At 38.2% G+C, this 25,532-nt stretch overlaps 3 protein-coding genes across 12 annotated transcripts in view; all 3 read right to left on the bottom strand.

The window, feature by feature from the left end:
• LOC130916810 (centrosomal protein of 290 kDa-like) overlaps positions 1 to 7,970 on the bottom strand; it is a 57,181-nt gene extending 49,211 nt beyond the window's left edge. For all 6 annotated transcript variants that reach the window (XM_057837811.1, XM_057837809.1, XM_057837812.1 and 3 more), the window contains exons 1-11: positions 7,882 to 7,970; positions 7,686 to 7,785; positions 7,352 to 7,464; positions 6,982 to 7,059; positions 3,361 to 3,418; positions 2,623 to 2,669; positions 2,405 to 2,539; positions 1,603 to 1,656; positions 1,015 to 1,161; positions 748 to 930; positions 595 to 684 (exon numbers count right to left, since the gene is read on the bottom strand). In XM_057837811.1, coding sequence (XP_057693794.1) covers positions 595 to 684; positions 748 to 930; positions 1,015 to 1,161; positions 1,603 to 1,656; positions 2,405 to 2,539; positions 2,623 to 2,669; positions 3,361 to 3,418; positions 6,982 to 7,059; positions 7,352 to 7,464; positions 7,686 to 7,695 — 915 coding nt within the window. In that variant the 5' untranslated portion in view covers positions 7,696 to 7,785; positions 7,882 to 7,970. The remainder of the gene's footprint in view (positions 1 to 594; positions 685 to 747; positions 931 to 1,014; positions 1,162 to 1,602; positions 1,657 to 2,404; positions 2,540 to 2,622; positions 2,670 to 3,360; positions 3,419 to 6,981; positions 7,060 to 7,351; positions 7,465 to 7,685; positions 7,786 to 7,881) is intronic.
• Positions 7,971 to 9,531: 1,561 nt separating this feature from the next.
• rlig1 (RNA 5'-phosphate and 3'-OH ligase 1) lies at positions 9,532 to 15,598 on the bottom strand. 2 transcript variants are annotated; one of them, XM_057835661.1, is made up of 8 exons: positions 15,405 to 15,598; positions 14,635 to 14,752; positions 14,441 to 14,536; positions 14,174 to 14,290; positions 12,241 to 12,276; positions 11,417 to 11,617; positions 11,018 to 11,187; positions 9,532 to 10,926 (listed from the first exon to the last, which is right to left on the bottom strand). In XM_057835661.1, exons 1-8 carry the CDS (start codon positions 15,492 to 15,494, stop codon positions 10,738 to 10,740), a joined length of 1,017 nt encoding a protein of 338 aa, XP_057691644.1. In that variant the 5' UTR covers positions 15,495 to 15,598; the 3' UTR covers positions 9,532 to 10,737. The 2 variants fall into 2 exon arrangements, with proteins under 2 accessions (XP_057691644.1, XP_057691645.1); XM_057835662.1 differs by lacking the exon at positions 12,241 to 12,276.
• Positions 15,599 to 16,833: 1,235 nt separating this feature from the next.
• On the bottom strand, positions 16,834 to 24,057 carry lyve1b (lymphatic vessel endothelial hyaluronic receptor 1b). Of its 4 annotated transcripts, XM_057837155.1 has the most exons (7): positions 23,974 to 24,057; positions 21,854 to 22,016; positions 21,555 to 21,694; positions 21,047 to 21,364; positions 19,701 to 19,782; positions 18,560 to 18,712; positions 16,834 to 17,311 (listed from the first exon to the last, which is right to left on the bottom strand). In XM_057837155.1, the coding sequence occupies exons 1-7, from the start codon at positions 24,032 to 24,034 to the stop codon at positions 17,098 to 17,100; spliced, it is 1,131 nt and encodes a 376-aa protein (XP_057693138.1). In that variant the 5' UTR covers positions 24,035 to 24,057; the 3' UTR covers positions 16,834 to 17,097. The 4 variants fall into 4 exon arrangements, with proteins under 4 accessions (XP_057693138.1, XP_057693140.1, XP_057693139.1 ...); XM_057837157.1 differs by lacking the exon at positions 18,560 to 18,712; XM_057837156.1 differs by lacking the exon at positions 23,974 to 24,057 and having other exon boundaries at positions 21,850 to 21,980.
• Between the last annotated feature and the right edge of the window lie 1,475 nt (positions 24,058 to 25,532).

Raw genomic sequence — 25,532 nt, 5'->3', positions numbered from 1 at the left:
TCAGCAAGGGCATTGAAGATGAGACGTGGCTGGGTCTTTCAGCATGACAATCGTCCCAAACACACAGCCAGGGCAACAAAGGAGTGGCTTCGTAAGAAGCATTTTAAGGTCCTGGAGTGGCCTAGCCAGTCTCCAGATCTCAACTCCATAGAAAATCTATGGAGGGAGTTGAAAGTCCGTGTTGCCAAACAACAGCCCCAAAACATCACTGCTCTAGAGGAGATCTGCATGAAGGAATGGGCCAAAATACCAGCAACAGTGTGTGAAAACCTTGTAAAGAGTTAGAGAAAACGTTTGGCCTCCTTTATTGCAAACAAAGGGTACATAACAAAGTATTGAGATGAACTTTTGGTATTGACAGAATACTTATTTTCCACCATGATTTGTAAATAAATTCTTTAAAAATCAAACAATGTGATTTTCTGTTTTTTTTTTTTTTCCACATTCTGTCTGTTATGGTTGAGGTTTACTCATGTTGACAATTACAGGCCTCTCTAATATTTTCAAGTGGGAGAACTTGCACAATTAGTGGTTGACTAAATACTTATTTGCCCCACTGTATAAGTTTTGGGAGCTCAATCGTTGTCTACCAACCTTCCATTGGTCCACTTGTGCATCCACTGCTGCCATTATGGGCCCGTCCTCTTCCATCATGTCATTTATCTTCTGCGTCAGCTCTTTTATCTGCAAATGAAGCAAGTAAGCATCATGAAAACAAAAAGTGTTTTGTTTGAGGACGGTGTTTACCTGAAGCTGGGCACGATCCCTCTCTTTCCTCAGCTTGTCTGTTTCGGTGTCACACTGATGGACAGCCATCTTGATCTGATTATACTCGTTAGTCATCTTCTCCATCTCCTTGGTTGAATCCATCATGCATTTCTCCATGCGGAGTGTGTCCTCCTTCAGCCGCGCGATCTCGTCCTCTGCTTGCTTGAAAAAAAAAATAAACACACACACACAATATAAGTCCAACATACAGTAGAGATATCTAAAAAGAGGAGGCAAGTGGGGTACCAGAAGGTTGTCCATGTACTGGGTGAGCTGACGGGTTGTCGAAATAAGCTTTCTCTGAGTCTCTGCATTCTCATTTTTGGACGCATCTGACTCCTTAAGTGCCAATTCTTCCTGATAGAAGTCTATGTCCTGCTGGAGCTGTGTATTCTGACCCAGGACACATTATCTTTCAGATGACATCATGTCACTCGACAACTCAACAAGACTTCAAATTCAAGCTCATACAAAAGGTTAGCAACAAAGTTATGACAACTTTTGAATATGGCTTCATTTTCTTGTCAAGTTTGAACTGGTTTCGAAAATTCAATTGAAAATAAACACATTTCTATCTCCAGTAATCATTAACAAAACATCAAATTCTGCACTTGCTAGGATAAGGTTCCAGAATACACCGCCACTGCAGTATATTGCACAAAATGATCTATTGCCACTTGGAATCTAACGGCTATACTTCCTGTAAATTTTCATTAATGGTTACATGAAACCTTCTAATGGACCTCTTAGTCACTTTTTGCATTTTACTTTTGTTATTTTTCTTAGCACCACCAGCTGGATCCTGTGTTGAATGATTCGTCAGTAATGTGGTACCTCTTTTTTCAATGTCTTCAGGTCTTCCTCAGCAGCCTCTGCTCGTGAAAACAGCTAGTTAAGAAGACACAAATAGGAATATTAATTCATGTTGAGACAAGCATTTTTTTATTGTATTGTTTACTATATGCGGGGGGGGGGGGGGGGGGGTGGAAAAAAATCAAGCTAGTTCTTATTGTGTTGGACCATCAAAGATCTGGGAACAACAACCAACACAACCTCTCAGAAATTGCTGAAACTCATTGGATTATTTGACTTATTTATTTATTTATTAATAAAATGTACAAAAGAGTGGCTTTCTCTAATTATACCAGAACAATCACTGAATAAGAAACCAATGAAATTTATATTTGAGATGCATACAGGAAAAAAAGATACATGATTATGAGGCTTTTTTTGTATACAGCCTCTTTTCTATATATATATATTTATTTATTTTTATTTATTTTTTTTTTTAATTAAATCCAGTAGTCTTAATAATTCCACATGTAGTAAATGCATTAGTTTTGAATTATGGGTTACAGTTGAAGTATATTTTTAATTAATTTGTGTGTAATAAATTGAATTAAAAATTTGTTTTAAAGTTGGTCATGATGGTGGTACTGTACTGTTCATATGTTAGAGACCTTGGTACTTTGTGAGAGATTGCTTGGTGTTAAAAATTTGAGAACCTATTCTGTAAATGAAAATATAATTTGCAGTTGTCATAAATGTTCATTTGATACCCCTAAGATTTTACATAATTTTCAAGTTTTTCAGTGGATTCAATTTGTATAGGCTTCCATGTCCCTCATATTAATACCTTCTCTGTGGTCTTCTTCTCCCTATTTATTTCCTTCTTCAGTTGATTGATCATCTCCTCCTTGCGCACCAGCTGGCCCTTCAGCTGTCGAATCTCATTCCTTAGAAAACTGTTGTCCGGTCCTGTACCGGCATACTAATACAAGTAGTACATAAGTAAACATCTACATAGCGCTAAAGATTTGCAATAATTTGATCTAGTCTCTTTATGAGACTCACCGTAAGCTCTTCCTCAAGTCTGGACACCTTGGCGAGAATCGCATTTTCTAAATGACAAACATGGTAAGAAACAAAGGAAGTATCGTGTTGGCCCGACTATAAGACGGCCCTGATTGTAAGACGACCCCCTCTTTTTCAAGACTGAAGTTTGAAATAAGACTTTTTGAACACCTAATTAATTTTTATAAGAAAATAATTACAGTAAATCCGAAATAGCGACCTTCGTGAGGAAAAGCGGCATGGAAAATGAATGAATGAATGAATTATTATAACAATATATTTGAGAGAAAAAGCATTCAAATCTTAATATCTGTACATTTAAATATGTAAACTGAAGTGCAATCACATTCGTAAATGAATGGCTTCTGGTTTTTGAAACGTAAATAAACCAATCTATTGTGATAAAACAACAAAATTGCAATAACTGCATTAACCATCAAAGTGGAGTCTAACTTTAAATGTAATCTTGAAACAAATCTGAATAAGGAAAATCATTGCAATAAAATAATGCAAACTGGTTAAACTTGAGAGTAGCTGAGATCTGTCATGACAGAACATCACTTCAATGATATCTGGCGCCATCTAGCGTCGTGAATGGGTATAACGTTTAGACCGCGAATATAAGACGACCCCCTCTTTTTCAATCTTATTTCAATGCAAAAAACACTGTCTTATATTCGGGCCAATACGGTACTTTAAAGTATATATAAGAAAAAAACACTAAACAATTAAACAAACCATTTTTCTCTTGTGCCTCCACTAACTCTTCAGCCAAAGCTGCTTCCTGATGCTTCATCTGAGGCAGAAATAATAAAGAATGGGGTTGTGGGAGGCTACAAGTTTACACAACATTTCAGACAAACACAAAGGACTGCTGCATTGGTTCTCTTAGTTTCCCAAGTACCAGTGTCATTGTCAATTGCAAAATACTGGTACTAAAATAATCATAGTAGGCCAAAGTGTTCATTAGTAATACAAATTATACCTACAGTGAGGAGCAGAATTTGCAGCCCTTGTGATTTTGCAAGTTCACCAACTTAGAAAAATAGGTAGAGGTCTGAAATTTCAATTATATGTAGATGCATTTCCAATTATAGAGAAATAATCTTTAAAAAAAAATCCGGAACTCATATTGTATGATTTTTTAAAAAAATAATTTGTATGCAATTTAATGGGGTGCATATCGTATCTTTCGGACTACAAGTCGCACCTGAGTATAAGTCGCACCAGCCATAAAATGCCCAACGAAGAAAAAAAACATATATAAGTCGCACCGGAGTATAAATTGCATTTTTGGGGGAAATTTACTTGATAAAATCCAACACATAAAACAGCTATGTCATCTTGAAAGGCAATGCAAAATAAAAATACAATAAAAAAACAACATACTGTACAGCATGATAATGTTACATGATGCATGAACAACGAAACGCGAACGTGGCCGGTATGAAAATGTAACATAGCTATTAAGCGTTATTCAGATAACTATAGCATAAAGAGCATGCTAACAAGTTTACCAAACCATCAGTGTCACTCCGAAACACCAAAATAACATGTGAAATGATATCATAATGTGTTTATAATTTCACTCATAAGTCGCTCCAGAGTATAAGTCGCACCCCCAGCCAAACTATGAAAAAAAACTGCGACTTATAGTCCGAAAAATACGGTATTCGTCCCCCTGAGAATCAGCAATAATTATGACACTCAAAGAGTCATCAGTCTACCTTAACAAAAAGTCCACCTTTACTCCATGAGTAACCACCCATCCACTACCCGATTGAGCGCATAATTGTCACCTGTGGACCCCACAGTCAGTCATAATCCAACGGCTATGATGGGCAAGACCTTAGAGCTTTCGAAAGACACAAGAGATAAAATTTTCGAGCTCCACAAAGCTGGAAAAGGCTATAGGACAGTTGGAAAGCAGGCTGGTGAGAATAAATCAACAGTTTCAGCAATTGTTAGGAAATGGAAAAGGCTAAACATGACTGATAATCGACCTCGGAGTGGGGCTCCATGTAAAATCTCTCCCCGTGGGGCATCACTCATGATGAAAAAAGTGAGGGCCCAGCCTAGAACTACACGACAGGAGCAAGTCAATGACCTGAAGACAGCTGGATGCACAGTTTCAAAGGCTTCTGTTAGTAGACCACTACAATTAAATGGTTTAAAATCATGCATTACTCAGAAGGTTCCCCTGTTGAAGTCAGTACATGTGAAGGCCCGTCTGAAGTTTGCCAGGGATCATCTGAATGATGCAGAGGGTTAATGGGAGAAAGCCATGTGGTCAGAAGAGACCAAAGTACAACTTTTTGGTGCAAACTTTACTCGTCAAAGGGGAAAAAGAAGGACTAGTACAATCCCAAGAACTGTGAATAATGGGGGTGGAAACCTCATGCTTTGGGACAACTGTACTGTATAAAGCAGATGATGAATGGTGAAATGTATCGTCAGATTTTGAGCCTCAACTTCCTTCCCTCAGCCAGGCAGACTTGAAGATGAGTTGTGCCTGGATCGTCCAACATGACACTTATCCAAAGCACACAGCCAAGCTGACCAAGGAATGGCTGCGTAAAAAGCATATCAAGGTTCTGGAGTGGCCGAGCCAGTCTCCAGTCCTCAGTCCAATAGAAAATCTTTGGATGGAGCTGAAACTTCGTGTTTCTCAATGGCAGTCCCGAAACCTGACAGATCTAGAGAAGATTTGTGTGGAGGAATGGGCCAAAATCCCTGTTACCATATGTGAAAACCTGGTGAAGAATTACAGAAAGCATCTGACCTCTGTAATTGCAAACAAAGGCTTCTGCACTAAATATTAGCACAGATTTTCTCAGGGGTCCAAATATTTATGAATTACAATATTGAAAAATCATATCATGTGAATTCTGGATTTTTTTAGATTATGTCTTTATAAGTGGAAATGCATCTATGATTGAAATTTCAGACCTCTACCTATTTTCTAAGTGGGTGAACGTGCAAATACTTCTGATCCTCAATTTATTTAAATGTCAAGATTAATTTAGAGGTGCACGATAATTATTGGTCCGATAATTATCGGTCCGATAATAGGAATTATGATGTCATCCCAATAAATCCGATAACAATATGTTATCAGGCCTATTAATAATATTTTTTGGCACTGTGTCGGATTGGAATGTGTGCGTTTGTTTCCACTCCTGTTTTGCCAGTATGCAAAGTTTTGTTACTGTTCTAGAGGCCGTATTTTTCCTTCACTGAGTTATAAACCTTACTATGGCAATTAGCAAATGTTTGCATTTTACAGTGTTATGTTTACAAATTCTTGAGAGGCCTTTTGGTTATTGATAGGCTTGCTGTTCTATAATTGCCAGGTTAAGAAAGTTGTTTCATAGGCCAAGACGACAAAAGTCTCCTCTCCTGTTGCACCAAATGTTTTATCTGCTGACAAAGCACAATACCTGTTGGGTTTAGATCAGTGCTCATTGTTCAAGGGAACACCTCGTCAATGATATTGACTGATTGATTGTGATTGACTCAAATTATATTTATTTTACAAAATCAATATGGGCACTTTATTTGAAGTCAAAACTGTTCTTGTCTTCGTTTTGTTCATTATAATAATGTTCATGTCATCGGGAAAATTCTAGTTCGGTCAAAGGCAAATCTATGCTGAGTTAACCACTAGTATTTTTGACCTACAGGTGTTCAAAAACTTAGGTGAATATACATTGAAAAATTATATATACAAGTATATTATCGGTTATCGTATCGGTATCGGCCTTAAGAAGCAGGAAGTTATCGTTATCGGTTTCAAAAAATGGATATCGTGCACCCTTAGATTAATTGCAAATTAACTGCACTCAAATTTTTCAATTGAGTATCAAGCTAAACTTCAGGTGCTTGAAAAGGAAAAAAGCACTGCACATAAAAAGTAAAATATGTATTTAATTGGATTTTTTTAATGCTCAAACCAGTTTAACAGACATTTTAAAGATTAACTTTGCATTGAATTTAAAGGTGGAAAATAAAATCATTTAAAATTACATTAAAATGTCTTGTAAATAAAGATTAAATACACCTAAAAGTTTTTCCCTTGACATGGTATGGCAAAAAGGCATGAAAACAAATACAAAACAAGTTTATGTGTTCACAGTAGTGTTTTAATTAGTGGTAGGTAAGATTAATATATTTACTGTATTGACTCTTTATTTTGAAGATTTTATTATTAGATTTTATTCTATCTTGCCTTTGATGTTTCCTTTTATGATATGAGGTGAGACGGCGAGAGCTGGTGTTTATAAGAGAGGAGGAAATGTAGTATTTTCATGAATTGTGAAGGTGTACACGCAACAGACAAGAGCATGCGAGGTGAAAGACCTTGAGCAAGGCCTGAAACACTCGCAAGATGTGTATAACATCCTCTTGAGTTCGCCGCTCCACCTCCCACTCTTCTGTCTGCAACAAATACAAGGAGGCCCAAATAAGGAAAAACTGGGGGTTAAGTTCAATCCTTCCAATATCAACATAAATATTTCACTTAAATATGCAAATAACTTTTAATACCAGCAGCCATGTCAAAAATGATGAGTGGAAAGAAGATGTGAAGATAGTGTTGATGTAAGCAAGCTGCGTTGGACTGTCAGCGAGCAAGGTAATGTTATCTTGTTAAAAAAATATATATATTTTGAACTAATATTAAACATATGCAGGGTTGCAAATTCTCCAACAAAAGTCTATGCATGGTTACCGATGTGAGTAGATTGATGACACTGTCCAGTTCATCTTTATAACTTTCGTGGAGGGTCAGAGGGTCAAGCTTCTTCACATTGTCCCACTCGACAGCAGCAGGCATCCTGAACACTAAAGTGCCAAAAACCACAATGAAAACGGAAAAAACAAAGTCTGCTTGTAACTTCAACAAGACTCAGACATATCACGAAACATTACTAGAGCATCTGTTCTCATGGCTTTGTAATATGACATCATAAAAGGATAGCTGGTCAGGTAAGGTAAAATGCATCAAAATGTCTTTGTTTAGGCGTGCCGTGGTACCTTAGCGAAAGTCAATAGAATACACTTACATTCATCCATTCCGAGCTCAATGGGCGCTGCTGCTTACAAGGTGCTTTCAAGCGTAGGAGGCAGACTTCATTTGTAGATAATGACTGTCATCGTGGTTCACTGAAGTAAAAAAAAAAAAAACTTAAATGGATTTGTGATGCTTTACACTTATAATTATTTATTATAGTGTATTTTTTTATTTATATATATTATTACCTCATCTGTTCTTGAATTCGTCTGGATTGTGGCATTTCCTTGCAGCTTTTTGAGATATTCTAACCTACCGGTACTTTATTTTATCAAATAAGTTTCTATGTGATGACACATGACAGTGGTGCAGACAAGTCTTGTATTTTGAGAGGAAGGTACAGCCAAATAGTTCCTAATCCAGTGGTTCTTAACCTGGGTTCGATCGAACCCGAGGGGCTCGGTGAGTCAGTCTAAGCGGTTCGGTGAAGGTTAAGACACGCAAGGCCCAATTTTTGGATACTGACTAAATCTAGGCAAAGTGGCGTGTTACACCAGGTTTTGGACTGGTTAGTCCCCAATTTACAGGCTTTATTCCAATTCTTACAACTGCTAGTCCTCTATCTCAGGGGTTCCCAACCTATTCCACTAAGGCACACTGTGGGTGCAGGATTTCATTCTTACCAAACAAGATGACAACACTTTTTCCCCAATCTGGTGTTTTACAAGTGCAATCAGTTGATTGCAGTCAGGTGTGGCTTGTTTTAGCAGAAGCCTCATTGGTTCAACTGTCTCTGCTGGATCGGCTGGAACAAAAACCAGGACCCACAGTGTGCCTTGAGGACTGGGTTAAAAAACCCCTGCGGGAGGAGAAACTGGTTTGCTCTGCGGAAGGTTGACTCTCACTTGGTATAAGGAAGTACAACAGACCTACGGGTCACATGCACTGTGTTTATATATAAAAAACAACAACAACAACATTTACATCACATTTTACGCCATGAATGAGTATATGAGGCAAGGATGTGATAGAATGAGAATGTCGACATGAAAACAAAAATAGAAACAGTGTGAACTGAATCGAGTTTAATTTCATTTTCCAATGTGAAAAAATAAAAAGGCAAAATTATTTGTTGTAAATGCAGTTTATTGGATTTGTGAGAAAATTCATGTTTTTTTTTTTTTGTTTTTTTTTTTTTAACATCATGACTGTGTACAAATTTGGCGATCATGTTGTGCAGGGTTTTCATTAACATAATTTGAGATGTAAACATGACAAAAACTGCACGGTGAAAGTTAAAGCAACCAAGCAAGTTTAATGTTGAACAATATATTTCTCCAAATTTGAATGAAAAATTCTAAGATATGCGCATTGGGCCAGTCTTGAGTTAGTTGTCTGATGATGTTGCAGGCATAAAGATAAAAACACACATTTTGGCCTGTTTAAAAACATGCTTTCTAAATGAGAAGAAATTGGAACGGAAATTCACTTAGGTTTTAGCTTGCTAGCTTATATATATATATATATAAATATATATATATATATATATATATATATACATTTTTTAATTTTAAGGGAAAAAAATGATTTTTCTAATTCCAAAGGGTTCGGTAATTTACACAATTTGCTTTAACGTACTGTGAAGCCCGAATTATTATTTGTGAATTTATCCAATCCCATTTTTCCTTTCCTTCTTATCAACTATTTGCTAGAACTCCCTTTTGCACTTATCAACCTATTTTCGTGGTCTTTCTGTGAGGCCATCCACACACCGTTCCTAAGACACCGTAGGAGACATTCAAGTGCCTGAATACCAAGCCACCACTGTTCTCCAACCTGGACAATAAAGTGGGCGAGTTACTGCAGTAAGGACATCAATGAAATAGACACAGACAAAATGGACATAATAGGTTGGTGTTTATTTTGGATTTTTAACTATTACCAGTAATATGGGAAAATACAAAATTATGGGAGACATCAATTACTTAAATTTGAAAGTGTTCATAGCATCATTACAAAATGTTACGATAGTTTGTGTAGACTACTTATCAAATCAAAATAGTACACTTTAACATGACCTGTGAGTCAAGTAAGCGACTTGGAACACATTTCTTTCATATTTTTCTGGGCAGGCTCAAGAAGCTCCTCCAAGTTGATCTTAAACAAGACATGGTGATTTATAATTGCTCCAAGTCTGGCAAATGGTAGTGAAATGTATCTGCAGATTGAAAACATTCGTCTTCATTCAGCAGCTATGATAACTATTCTGACGAGAAGCAGCTTGTATCAGTGGCTGCAGTGTTTGAGATGATATCCAGGATAAAGTACAGTAGAGGATATGTTAAGCAGTACCCGTTTAAGCCTGCAATGACACAAGAATCATATAAAGAGCGGCTTTTAAGTGCAATACAGTTACATATTTTTAATGCAATAAATTGGAACAATTTACTTATATACAAAAAAAAAAATGGTTTCATCATTTTGTAGCAAAATGTAAGACTATAACCTCTGGGTCACCTAGGTAAACATTTGCTGTCTTTTTAAAAAAAAATTTTTTAAGGAATGACTTTCATCTTTTTAAATACCATTTAAACATTGTAACCATGCACTAAACAGAATATTTCTCAGTAGTAAAGACCACATTGCTCCAAACAGTGGGTACAATAACTTGGTGTCACCCCACAGTGTGTCCATTTGTTGCTATAATTCTTCAAGGTATGGAAAGTCTGCGGTATTACATAACATCGTATTTTACAGAATTAACCAATGAACGAATAGCATTTCAGTATAGTGAGTCACATTCCTGTTTCAGATCAGATCGTACATTATATAGAAAACACTGACTTTAATGATAACTATTCCAGTGAACTGCAGTCCCGTCGTGCCACAATGTTGTGTCCATGTATACTAGTATAATCCTTCATGTAACTTAAAACACAAAAATCTTGAATACTGTATTAAAATTGAGTTTGCATTGAGATTAGGTTGCAACAAAAGTAAAATTTGAGTTTCATTTTTTTTGAAGGCAGAAAATGCAAGGTCACCTCAAAACTTAGTGGAAAGTAGAAATGCTTAACTGGCTTTAAGTATGCTGTGGATTTTATTCACAAGTCAAAGTGGATGTCACGCAGGCGGCTGAAATGGTGTCCATTGAGACGGCAAAATGATGCAAACAGGCTCTTGCTGCAATCGCCCGCCGCAACCGCTGACCCACTCATATGTACAAAGGTGGACTTGTTGCCCAGGTGAGTGCCCTCGGCTGGCCACTCCAGGCCCAGGTGGTGGCGATGAACCTGTTGGAGAGAAACGCGAATTTAAAATGCGACAAAAGCAGGAGATCACAAAGTTAGCTTCTCATGCTAGCTGGTAGAGCTCCCGTCTGACCTTGAAGAGCGAGCCGTTGCCGCAGTGCCAAACAATACCCTCCACAAGGCCTTCGTCGCTATTGCAGAACCATGAGTACAGCTGCTGGAAGTCCACTAGTGGCAAGTTCCGGATGCGGATGCTCCCGTGAGACACCAGAAGATGGACAGGCTGCTTTTTGCTCCCTAACCCTGTCAACAGGAGGTCCACTCATTGTTTCAATGTTGGGAAGCCATGCTCATTTTTAGCTACCAAAAAATGTTCAAATGATATTAGGATTTTTATAGTAGAACATTTGGTCATAAATCACCAATTAAATATCACAATTTAAATGAAAATAAATTAAATATCACAATTTAAATGAAAATAAGAGTCACACAATCATACAATCTATGTCCACATCAGAAAAAAAACAACTACCATAAGGGTTTCCGTTGATGTTGGTCCCAATCAGTTCCAGAGTTTGTTCCTGGAGATCATTCAATGGCACAGCAGCAATTTCCAATGTGTCGTAGTCATTGTTGGCGGTGGGACGGAGAATCAGCGCAGTCCCTGCGCTGTAATCCACCACAGACGAGTGCCAGCAATATTGTTTGTTGCCATCTTCCACCGGAACCCAACCTGACATTTGGATGGAAGCATGGTGTATATCACTGAGTCTTAGTCTGAAGCCTTTTAAAATGCAAGCAGTAAAAAAAAAAAGCCTTTATCCTGTGATGGAAGTTTGCGTCTAGACCAGTGGTTCTTAACCTTGCTCAAGGTACCGAACCCCACAAATTTCACATCTGGATTCACCGAACCTTTTGGAATTGGATAATTAGGCTTTTTTTTTTCTTCCCAAATTCAAAACTGATATATCCAAGCTAGCATGCTAATAATGTAGCAAATTCACGCTCAAAATTCTTCTCATTTTTACAGCATTTTTTAAAAACACGCCAAAATTTGAGGCAGCGCTGCCCAATGGTCTGTTGTTTTCCCTCATACCAAGTGCGAGTCAACCTTCCACTGAGCAAACCGGTTTCTCCTCCCATCAGATCAAGGTAAAATGTAAATTGGGAGCAAACCAGTGCAAAACCTGGTCTAAAAACCCCACTTTGCCCAGATTTAATCAACGTACGAAAAGAGGACTCTGCATTTAACCTTCGCCGAACCCATTAGACTTACTCACCGAAACCCTGGAGTTCGATCGAACCCAGGTTAAGAACCACTGGTCTAGACCTTTTAACCACATCTGCTAATGTTACCATGACAGCTTGTGCACTTCTTGTCCTTTAGATGAACTAAGGAAAGTTAAAACAAAATGACTTTAGCAGCAATACCATATTTGTTCAACCAATAGGAACAAATACAGTGGGGCAAATAAGTATTTAGTCAACCACCAATTGTGCAAGTTCTCCTACTTGAAAAGATTAGAGAGGCCTGTAATTGTCAACATGGGTAAACCTCAACCATGAGAGACAGAAAGTGGGAAAGAAAAACAGAAAATCAAATTGTTTGATTTTTAAAGAATTTATTTCCAAATTACAGTGGAAAATAAGTATTTGGTCACTTACAAACAAGCAGGATTTCTAGCTGTCAAAGAGGTATAACTTCTTCTAACGAGGTCTAACGAGGCTCCACTCGTTACCTGCATTAAAGGCACCTGTTTAAACTCATTATCGGTATAAAAGAAACCTGTCCACAACCTCCGTCAGTCACACTCCAAACTCCACTATGGCCAAGACCAAAGAGCTGTCGAAGGACACCAGAGACAAAATTGTAGACCTGCACCAGGCTGGGAAGACTGAATCTGCAATAGGTAAAACGCTTGGCGTAAAGAAATCCACTGTGGGAGCAATTATTAGAAAATGTAAGATCCTGATAATCTTCCTCGATCTGGGGCTCCATGCAAGATCTCACCCAGTGACGTCAAAATGTTAACAAGAACGGTGAGCAAAAACCCCAGAACCACACAGGGGGACTAGTGAATGACCTACAGAGAGCTGGGACCACAGTAACAAAGGCTACTATCAGTAACACAATGCGCCGCCAGGGACTCAAATCCTGCACTGCCAGACGTGTCCCCCTGCTGAAGAAAGTACACGTCCAGGCCCGTCTGCGGTTCACTAGAGAGCATTTGGATGATCCAGAAAAGGACTGGGACAATGTGTTATGGTTAGATGAAACCAAAATAGAACTTTTTGGTAGAAACACAGGTTCTCATGTTTGGAGGAGAAAGAATACTGAATTGCATCCGAAGAACATCATACCCACTTTGAAGCATGGGGGTGGAAACATCATGCTTTGGGGCTGTTTTTCTGCAAAGGGACCAGGACGACTGATCTGTGTAAAGGAAAGAATGAATGGGGCCATGTATCGAGAGATTTTGATTGAAAATGTCCTTCCATCAGCAAGGGCATTGAAGATGAGACGTGGTTGGGTCTTTCAGCATGACAATGATCCCAAACACACAGCCAGGGCAACAAAGGAGTGGCTTCATAAGAAGCATTTCAAGGTCCTGGAGTGGCCTAGCCAGTCTCCAGATCTCAACCCCATAGACCCCCATAATCTATGGCGGGAGTTGAAAGTCCGTGTTGCCCAACTACAGCCCCAAAACATCACTGCTCTAGAGGAGATCTGCATGGAGGAATGGGCCAAAACACCAGCAACAGTGTGTGAAAAGCTTGTGAAGAGTTACAGAAAACATTTGGCCTCCGTTGCCAACAAAAGGTACATAACAAAGTATTGAGATGAACTTTCGGTATTGACCAAATACTTATTTTCCACCATGATTTGCAAATAAATTATTTAAAAATCAAACAATGTGATTTTCAGTTTTTTTTTTCCACATTCTGTTTCTCATGGTTGAGCTTTACCCATGTTGACAATTACACGCCTCTCTAATATTTTCAAGTGGGAGAACTTGCACAATTAGTGGTTGAGTACATACATATTTGCCCCACTGTACATTATGATAACAGTCCTACAAGGCCATGTTTTAGTGTTTGACTCCTCCCAGGAAGCTCCCCATTCAGAGTAGACTGTGTTACAGACATTAATCTTTTTCTCCAAACTGCTTTTGGTAATAATGAAATCTCATCATTGTACAAAACCTTTTGTCGTCATGGTTTCCCTGGGCAAGACAATCGATTGACATTAAATGAAGCCCCTTTTACACTGCCTGTAATGTCAGCAGACCTGGAATGTGTCCGTGTTCGTCGGGTACGGGATGACCGTTGTGATGTTTAACTTGATGCGCCGGGATCCACGTGTCAGGCACTGGCTTAAAGTCGTCCTCTACGATCCACTTGAAACCTCGAAATGTAAGCCACACAAATGTAAGCCACTTGATGCTAACTATGAGCTACTACATAATGTCACTTGAACTTTGTCCAAATCAGACTGTGACTGATTGCTTTGGAACACAACTAGTCATCAATTAATTAACTTATTATACTACTCTACCTTTGGAGCTCCTGTGAGTGTACTGATATTTCTTGAATCGCTTCTCTGCCTGTTTGTTGGCTTTCCTATCCAGTCGGGCCCAAAGATGTGGTTTTCCTTAATGGGTGGCAGGAAATAGACCACAGACTTTACAACAGCACTGCCATAAACCTTAAATACGTACCCTGTTTAAGGTTTTAATCAGAAATTATCACCTTTGTAGTGTGTAACGTAGCAGCAGGTGCCATCCAGTTTCTCCGTGGCCAGTGCGGAGCTGATGTCAGCTTCTAGCACAGCAGGGTTCAAGATGGCTGTGGCAACCACATGAAATGGCTGACCAAAAAAAAAAAAACAAAAAAAAAAAAACAGAAGGACAATGACAATCTATTGGCAATAATTGGCATTTTCTTTTTGGGGCAAAGTTCTGTATTAACAACTCTGACCGCTGTGCAAAAGTGTCAAGCTACATTGTCATATTTGAGCACCATAACAAATTCCTGTTTCAAACAGGCATTTAGCTTCGTGTACGTTTAAAACGCGACCCACCAGTTGTGAAGTGTCACAATGCAGTGTGAGAAAATTGTGGCAATATTCGGCTTTGTTAGGTTCCGTGTGAAATCACAGGTAGTTAGGCCTACATGCAAGGTCTTTGGTTGTTTTTGTAATTTCAATTTCGCTAATTAAAACAGGATTATGGCTCCAAAACCTGTTATTAGGAAAACGAGATTAACATACATTCAAGTAATGGTTGTCACTGGCTGCTGACGTCATAAATGTCAACATGCTGTATCGGTGTGGAAAATCTGCATTGATAGTAGATTCCACGCACATATTGTAAAAGCCTGACGAGTATGAAAGCGACACAGTTGTGATATTTATAAAGTGAGATTAATATTTAACAACAGGAACGTTCACAAATGCTGACACATTATCTTCAACTATCGCTCCTTTTCGTGTAATTGTAAGCATTCAGCCGTGTACTCACTTGGTAGTCACGTTTTTTAGACGGCTCTTCCTTGACTTCCGTCATAAAAACACATGACACCTTCTGCTGGACCGAGCCAAGACGTCGCATTTTACAATTTTTTTTCGATAAATAAATAAATATTGGCAAACTATAAAATGATATTAGTTACAACGGATTGTTGGAGCGACTTTCTCTTTTACTTCCGGACACGTGACTTACCTTCTTCCTCTACGGTTCCTGTAAGATTCTCCCCGGAGAGATATGCTTAGGTAGAAACGACACTTCCCTTACATAGTATGGAAGTAGATTTGTGTCTTTATTATTCAATCCAAAAATAAGTTGCTTCAAAAAAAGGTCGCTTCAATCAAAAAATATATATATATACTTTTTAAAAAGTCACTTCAGTAAAAATTCAGTAAAAAAAAAAAAAAAATGTGTTTGAAAGCAAAAATAAATTTGAAACTCAAAAAAATGAATTTGAAAACTATTTTTCTTTGATTGAATTGTTTTTTTATTTTTGGATTGAAGTCAAGTTTTTTTTTTTTCATTGAAACAACTTTTTTGATTGAAGTAATGTATTTTTGCGTTTGGGCCACATTTTGGCTAAGACATTTGTGTCTTTATTATTAAATTTTAAAAAAGTTGCTTCAAACAATAAAAAAATATTTTCAAAAGAAAAATCACTTCAATCATTTTCAATCATAGAAAAACCGTTTTTGAATGCGAAAACATATTTGAGACTCAGAAATTTGCATTTTAACACTTAATTTTTCATTGAAACAGTTTTCTTTGATTGAAGCAATCCTTTTTGTGTTTGGGCCAAATTATGGGTAGAACATTTGTGTCTAAAACTCTAAATCATTCAATCCCAGAAAAAGTTGCTTCAATCAAAAAAAAAAAAAAAAAAAAAAAAAAAAAAAATTCAAAGAAAAATAGTTTTCAAATGCATTTTTTTGAGTTTCAAATTTATTTTTGCATTCAAACACTTGAAGTGACTTTTTTTCATAGAAAACATATCTTTTGATTGAAGCAACTCTTTTTTTTTTTTTGATTGAAGCAACTTTTATTTTTGATTGAATAATAAAGACACAAATCTACCTCCATACCCTTGGAGCTGCGCGCACACGTCGTCTTTGAAACAGCAGCAGGAGGGTCATAGTATTCAGCACTAGATACATCAATACAGAGAAGCAGCCAGGCTAAAAAACGTGGATGCGTGTTGGCCATGTTGAAGGGGTACATTTCCATCAAAGGCATTGAGAAAAATACACTTTCAAAACAGGACAAAACCTTGAAATTCCGCGTGTGCGTGAGTGGTTGGATGGACGGATGGATTTTCCTACATATCCATAGACTGTACAGTCACTGACCACATTCGATATGCCTACGTGGAGTAATGAGATATTTTTCTTTCCAAGTAAAGACATAAATGTAGTAGTACTAAGTATAAATGTATCAATATTTTTATTTTTATTTTTTAAATGGGGGGAAAAAACCCCAACCTAAAAAACAATGTTTATCATCAGAGTTGTCTTCGTAGAGTATCACAGCCAGATTGTTAACCCCAAAAGCGTCTGGATTTACATTTAGCGCATATATTTAATAGGCATACTAAATGGAAAATTATAGTGTCAAATTGGGGACAACAGCCATCAGGGAGATGTCAATGAAAACTGACTGATTATCTTGCTTCCATTGGATGAAGGAGCCCTCATGATATTGTGTTGTTGCCACTCCTCAATTGCGGGTTCACACACAGCATGATGTCACTGGAGTACTTTGCATCTCTTTCCTCCTCTTCTTCTTCCTCCTCGTGGTCTTCGTTTAGCGGATGATTAATAGCTGTCCGGCTGTTGGTGGGCTTCCACATTTCAGCTTCCACGTCGTCACCTTGTAGGGCCCGGGACCTAAATGGCTCATTTTTCCTGCCCCGAAAGAAGACAATGATAGAATTTATCATTTTAAAATGAACATTTTTGTGATCCCTTTTCCTATTTATTTTTTAACAGGGATTATGTGTTCCAAGCAAGCATGTCCTTTTTTTTACTGCTCAAAAAATATATTTTAGAAAAAAAAAAGTTTTTAGATGTTTTAATAACTATTATAAATAATTACAGTTGTCCGACAATTACTTTTCCAAATTTCCCATTCATTTCTAATGGCATTTAATTATGTTTTTTCATTTTATTGATGCCAATGTACTTGGAATCCATTGACACCTATGTAAGTTGATACCATTGATGTCCATGGACGTCCAAATTTTTTCCAATTCATTTTCAATGGCAAAAAAAACAATGTCCCTAAATCAACAGGAAATGACCAGATATCAATAGGTCGTGTATCCCAAATGTCCCCAATTGCATTGACGCTTATGGAGGGTGCTGCCATTGACGGACATGGACGTCCAATTCTCCCAATCATTTCTAATGGCGCTTATTTTGTTTAATGCCATTTACTGGCATTATTGTCCATTCTATTGATAGACCTGAGTGGGGCTAAGATCTGTATCTCCACAGAGGAAAGACCAAGGTGTAATTTCTCCCGAAATTGCAGTTTCTAGTTTTTCATGATTGTCAACACCCAAAAATCTAATCTTTGGCATGATTTTCAAAACCTTATCTTCATGTACCATTCGTTCAACCCGAATTGTCATTACTTCACACTCCCTTATGTCCCCTATGAATGAAAAATGAAGACACGAGTGCACAGTGTAGAGATTTGATGACAAGAGTCTTCTTGAAAAAGGAGTGTCAGAGTTTGCATTTTGCGAGTGCAGTATTGAGAAAGTCGTTATTGTATTGAGAAACGTATTTCGACAATCGTGAAAAACTGTAAAAGGAAAAATTCACAAGTAAAGAGAGTAAGGCGCAGCAAGTGGACGAAAGACGAAATACAGGCAAGCAACCATAGGACATGCCAATGCAATAACAATTCCCAGGATCCATTTTGCTGGGCTTTTGCACAGATATTTAATTGTATTTTATTATTTTTTGTCGTGACTATTTCTCCCTAGTGACACAGTAGTTATATGTGATGAGTTTATAATAGGCATGTCCCGGTATGAGACTCTGAGGGTATGATAACCTTAAACCAAAATATCACGGTATCACAGTATTGCAATTACAGCTCTAAAATCTGTTACTTTGGGATATCTAGCCGAAGTATTCCCGTACCAGCGATTTCGTTTTCTTCGATGGGGGGAAAAAAGTTCTGGAGTTTCACCTCCTCCAGCCATCGTGTTGCACAGCTGACTCACTGACACTGAGAAACAACCGGTGGGGGAGGGTTGAGCCTTGCAGCTGCAATTAAAGGATTTCTCCATGCGTCTTTGGGACATAAAAAAAAGCTAATACATTAGAAACGGTATGATGGAAAATGTTTGCTGTTTTAAAACCTTGAAATTTTCACACCTTGGTATACCTTGAAACCGGTAATCGGCACATGTCTAGTTTATAATTCATTATTTTTCATTTATTGTTCATTTTATTTGTCCACCATGATTGATTAGGGTCTTAAGGTAACAAATCCCAAGCATCTTAATTTGTAGACATCGAGAGGTCTCCTTAAGCACAGCTGTTGTGCAAAGATGTAACAAGCCCTTGCACGAAGGCTGCAAGCCTGTACAATAATTTATATCCTAGGATACATACTGGCGCAAAACTTACTAATATTTTCTGGTATTAATTTAAATGCTTTTATCGACTGATAATATCGGGACAGCTCTATGGGGCACAAGTAAATATTTGGAAATATCTATATAATCATTTCATTTGATTGAAATAATAAAAAAATAGTCCATGACATATATTAAATCATTCATTTAAACATAAGTTAAGAAAAATATTTCAATATAAAATTAAAAGCCACAATTTTTTAAATGACAAACAATAAAAATTAAAATTTTGTCTTGATGAAAAATTATTAAAACAATCGAGCAAAATTGGAAACACGTAAATCAGGGGTCTCCAAACCGGTCGTCAAGGGCTGCTGTGAGTCCTGGTTTTTGTTTCCAACCAATCAAGGAAAGACAGTTTAACCAATGAGGTTTCTGCTAAAACAAGCAGCACCCGACTGCAAGCATCTGATTACATTTGTTCGACACCAAATTGGTGAAAAGTTGTCGTCACGATTTGTTGGAATGAAATCCTGCACCCATCCTGCCCTATGTGGAAGAGATTGGAGACCAGTGATGTAAATGATTGAACGGCATGTGTAGACGTACATATCTCCATTTTGTCTTCCAGTAACAATGTCAATAAAAAAGCAAATATTACAAAACTTTTAATGTAATAAATAATCATATCTAAAACTTACAGTCTGTAGTAGTAACACAAGACTCCGGTCACTGTCACCATCAGGAAGGCAACACCAAGGATGATGAGCACTGCCCAAAATGCTGAGAAACAAAACATAGCCAGAGTTCAGCTGCTTGTGTTTTGCCATAGACTCCACCATCAGTTGACAAGACAGCTCCCACAGACATTGCGCCACGCCTTCCCATAGTGAGCCGACCCAGGCAGAACGCTGAGTTAGCCTTTACTGTGATGAACGTAAACAAACGATGCATTCTAACGCCGGATTTAGGTGGAAATAGGACGAAGGTTTTACTGCATACAAGCAGGCAGGATGGTATCAAAAGTGATTTGGTCGAGGATTCAAGGTAATTGTTATATTTTTCTCACCATGCATGCACTTTGAAACGTTGTGAATACAATTAAATGAATGGTAAAAACTAGCCTAAATTTAGATCGAAATAATTTCAGAAAATGAATGATAACTGCCCGTTTTTTTGCTTTTAACCGAAACTCTAGAGTGTTTTACATTCATACCTATAGAAATTCCGCGATTTAAGCATTTATTTACAAGAATTTTCAACTTAAAAAGCTCTTTGTTTTGTCATGGCCACCACGTTGGATGACACAATACTGTGACTTTGGCTTGAAATATTTACGTAAAATGAATGATAAATGCCCGTTTTTTGCTTTTAACCAATAATCTAGACTGTTTTACGATCATAGCTATAGAAATTCCACGATTTAAGCATTTATTTACAAGAATTTTCAACTTAAAAAGCTCTTTGTTTTTTGATGGCTACCATGCTGGATTTTGTATCTCTACACATGACATTTAAATTGCTATTTCTGGCAAAAACTTATATGATATGTTAAATATTGCTGTTGAACCGGAAAATATAGGTGATTATCTCTGCATTCTGTGATTTTTGTGCATCTACTGTAAAATCTCAGAATTTTATAGCCATTTTAAGTTTTGTTGTAGTTCTATAATCAAAAAAAAAAAATAATCGGAATTTTATTATGGAACGACTTTGAGTTTTATGATGCCGCTGCTCATGGAGACTCATATATGCTTAAGGGAGGTGCCTGTTTTTGTTTTAGGTCGTTAGTGGCTTTGGTTTTGAAAATATTAGAATTTTAAGGTTGTTTTGTTTAATTGGCCCCCTACGGATCAGCCCCGAGCCCCGTGTCCTATCAACTGATGGTGAAGTCGATTGTTTTGCTTTGTAATTTGATTTTTTGGGGGAGGCGGGGGATAAATCTGGCCCATCTAAGAATATTAAAATGGAATACAAGTTTTTATTTGATATTTTAATAAAAAGACTCTAAAAACATTAACTGTGAAACATGACTTCCGGGACATACCTTTCTGGGGGGGCTTGGTGGGCATCTGCTGATTAGAAGCATAAGTCTGGGCCGAAGTGCTCGACGACAAGGATGAAGTGATGACATGAGAAGGAAGTGGATGAGCTGAAGAAGGTGAGTATGAGGCATGGTAAGGAAGAGGTGTAGAGGAAGTAGAGATATGGGCTAAATGAGAAATCCAGGACAAGGGCACTTTAGTAGTTGTTGCTGGTGAAGAGGAAGAAATGGCTGTTGAGGAAGGGTGTGGCGGTATGACGGGCGTTGTTGTGAACAAAGTTGTTGAGGTTGCGGAGACCGAGGTGGATATTTGTGGAGCAGCTGTTGACGATAAGGTCAAAATATGAACTGTGAATTTGCTACAAATGCATTAATATTTAATTTGTAGTAGGACATCAACATGCAAACATATACGTAGGAGTATTAAAAAATATTCATGTCTGACATGCTCAATCAACTTGTTTAAAGTGTAATGTGATGACTAACGAGATCCCACAGAAACAAACAATACCTGTGGCAGAGAAGCAGAAGACCCCAAAAGCCTGGTCCAGCCTGGCATACCACTTCACTAGCCCCGTTTTGCCATTTCCACACCTACTGCTCACTGTGCGTCTCGGGATGACGGCCACCTGTTCTGCCACCCAGCCAAATCTGGGAACAAGTGTGTTCAAAGCAAATCACTTCAGGACAAGTTTGGATTCAAGCAGTTATTGTGAAATTTGCGGCAAAGCAGTGTCTCAAATTGGCTTCCTTACCTCAAGCATTTATAAAAGCAAATAGAAGTAGTCTAAAACCAATAAATTCACCTACTTGCAGGTCTCCAGTCCATGCCGAAGTGCCTCCTCCACATTGGCGGCGGTCGCCATGGTGCCGTGATGTGAGTGGCATGCAGTGGACGCAGCAGTGAAGTTGAAGCTGTAAGTTTCATATTCCATGAGCAAGAAGACTCCAGCGGCACTCTGGCCTTGGGAGGCTGAGGGAAAGACCGCACACACATTAAATCTGTCCAATGACCATCCATCTTCTTCCACTATATTCGAAGTCGACGTGCGAAGGCAGTCGCTTTAGCAACGAAGCCCAGACATTCCTCTTCCCAGCGACTTCATCCAGCCCCGTCAGAGGCATCCTGAAGCGTTCCCAGGCTAGGTACGAGATATGAAGGAGGCTCACTCCGATCACCTGTGTCTGGGATCTTGTTCTTCCAGTCATGCCCCACAGCTCGTGACCATAGGGGATGGTAGGAGTGTAGATTGACCAAAAAAATGCAACAAAAAACTGATCATTACAGACGCCGCACTGACCCGCCTGTCACTGTACCGCTCCATTCTTTCCTCAATTGTGAACAAGACCCCAAGATAATTAACTCATTCCTGAACTAGCACTTCACACTTGGTTATGAAACAATCCAGACTCATTTGGTCTGGAAATTAAATATTTGGCGCTGATCTCAATTCTGATTTTCGCTTTGTTGGGTGATCTTACATTTTGTTTTCTTTAAAAAGTTTTCTTTGTCTGGATTTATCCTTAGTTTATCCCAAGAGGGTCATACAGCTAAAATTTTGGCACCAGGTGTTATGCATTAAAAAAACTGTAATTATTTTAAAAAGAGCACTATAATCTTATTATTTTGAATTACGCTTGAAAAATGAACACGTTAAAACATATTTTCCAAAGTCACAGACAGACAGAGGAGGACGATTGCAGACCCCTGCCTTAACCCTTACTTCTTTGGTTTTGGCTGATAACTTGACCCACCCCCGTCATACACGCACACTCACACAGCCTCGACAGAAATACGTGTCAACAACATGCCGCCTCCTCCATCCCCTTCGAAGAATTTTTTTTCGGCTAGCAGCAGCCACTGTAAGTAATTTGAAACATCGGCGATGTTGCGGAGCTGGGAAGCACACTACTAATTTTGCTACTGGTAAGTCCGAACTGAGTTCGAACAGAGTTAGCATAACATTATGTGAACTTGCTAACCTGCAAAACTCGAGTAGGAAGCTGCTGAGAGAGACGTGTCCTTCTGTTTGTGTTTTCTACTGTTAATGTTAATTAAACTGTAAGAAAGGTAGTCAACTCTGCTGGAAATTATAGAAACAGAAAAACATGAGCAAGAAGCTGCTTCGAGAGAGACGGGTGCTCCATAACCTCATATGTTGCTCACACAACACAACATACACACAACATAATCATAATTAACTATGTACACATTTTTTTTTTTTGGGGGGGGGGGGGGTGCCGTGAACTACCCACACTAGCGTTGCAATCAACTGGTCGATCGTGATCAACGTAATGAGCACTCCTGATTTATCATATCAATTAACTAGGTTCATATTGATGAAATATATTGCCCTGACCCCTGTTCACCCAAACTGTTTTGTCTTATTAATGTCCCATCCTGAACAAAAAGTGTGCATGCAGGTGATGTATCGTCCCTACCAATGTTGAGACCAAACTTATGCCCTTGTTTCAGAGTTTCCAGAATATAACACTAACTTAACACTAATTAAAATTGACAACAACAACCATCAATTCAAATTGTTGTGGCTCAAACATTGAAATAGATGCTGCATATTCGGTTTTGCTCATAAATTTACACAGGGAGAATTTCCAAGATCATTAGAATTACAGTAAATATCAGTGATCAAGCAAACCACATTTCTTTTCATATTACGTGGGATTTGAAATTAATTACATGCATCTTAGAATAGTAGTAATTAAATAATTGTCTAGATGGGAATTTAAAAAAAAAAAAAATCTGACAGTGTAGCTGTAGTTATGCACACAGATGTAAACACAAAATATACTGCATCTTAGGCATCTATAGGATTCATTAGTCCGTGAACTCAATGAAGGGTTTGAAAGCATCTTTGCATCCGTATTCATCCAGCCAAGTCAGAAGCATTGTCTCTATTTGTTTGAGTTACCTGTGACAAGTGAGGAGGCGATCGTCAGCATCAACAGGTTGGGATCGGTCACAACAACCATCCTGATCTTCTAACGCGCCAAGACGCAAATGCAATGTGGCGGACAAAAAAAAAAAAAAAGCAGAGCGAGCGCGATGGATGATGGGAGGAAACAGGACGCGGAGGTCAACTCTGCAGCATGGCCCATTGACCAGATAACCACTAAGCCCTCTGCCACTATCTATCTTCTTGTTGTTGTCGAACATAGTGACACAATTCTTTTTAAACTTGTTTCCAGCTCGGAAACATCATCACTCAATAAATTAACCATGTCCCAGTTTGCTTGTCTCATATTTGTTTTTTTTCCCTTAGCATTTTATTGCCAAGTCAGCGCTGAATTCCTGGTGAAAAAAATTAAATATTCGCCTCAAAGTTCCTCTGCTGCTGTTGTTCCTCTCAACATAATTTTAAAGTTCATCTTGGGGTCTCATAAAACTCACCAAATTCTATCAGACAGTACAAGTCAAAGCTACGATTCTGGCAATAATGTCCTGATATGGTCAGTATGGGGTAAAATAATGACGGTACATTGGAATACTATAGTTGCTGTACAGTATATAACAGACACACTTGGTTTATTTAAAACTAGATACAATGACTGACCTAAAAAAAGTGTACTATGATAGTTGTATTGAGTTCATTTTGTCTACACTAAAAGATTAGTTGATTTTTTCTTTTATCCCAGACAATAGTTATAGGCTGTTTTAATTATCTGATATATTTCGGCGAACACTTCCACCTTCATCAGAGAGTCACTGGTTGTTGGTGTGACGCGTCTTTTTCAGCTGATGGATGAAGGCCTGACTCACCTGTCAGATTGACAGTGGAGTCACGCCCTGTGCTGACCATTCACTCACCCAGGATGCTGGTCCAGGTAGTACAGAGCGTGTAAGCCCCCTTATTCCTGTTGATGGTCCTCGGGCCCCGGTTATGGATCTCAATGGCCTCCCTGATACAGCGCTGATGTTTGTTTTCTTCGGTGCGGATGACTCTGGCCTTTTCCCAGTCCATAATGTGGTTTTGCCTTTTGCAGTGATCGGTGAGGGCTGACTTGTGATGTTCCTGTTGTGGTTGTTCTTTTATTGCACTTGTATGTCTTATTGATGTCTCCTTCTTACACTCCTTCTTGTGTTCTGTTTTTCTTGTGATAAAGCTCCTCCCTGTCTCCCCGATGTATGATTTATTGCATGATTTGCATAGAATATCATATGAAGTTACATTTGTTTTCTCGATGGATTTTGTCCTTTGGCTGGACCAATATCTGGCAGAGTGTTGTGTGTGGTTTGATCAGTGTGTTTATGTTGTAAGGGCAGTAAATAATCAATAATCAATCAATATTTTCTGTGATAAAAGAAAAATTTTACCAGATTACTACGATGTTTTTATTATATTTAAAGCATTTGACAGATTTGAGAGGCACACATATATTTACTGCCCCACCAGTCAAAACAACACTACACTTTTGACTACTATTATAACTATAGGTGAACAAGTTCATTGGAAAAAAAATGGTGTCATTA

Source organism: Corythoichthys intestinalis, chromosome 5 (genome assembly GCF_030265065.1).
Source record: "Corythoichthys intestinalis isolate RoL2023-P3 chromosome 5, ASM3026506v1, whole genome shotgun sequence".
In the NCBI taxonomy this organism is placed as follows: Eukaryota; Metazoa; Chordata; class Actinopteri; order Syngnathiformes; family Syngnathidae; genus Corythoichthys; species Corythoichthys intestinalis.
This window is presented reverse-complemented; position numbering and strand designations above follow the sequence as displayed.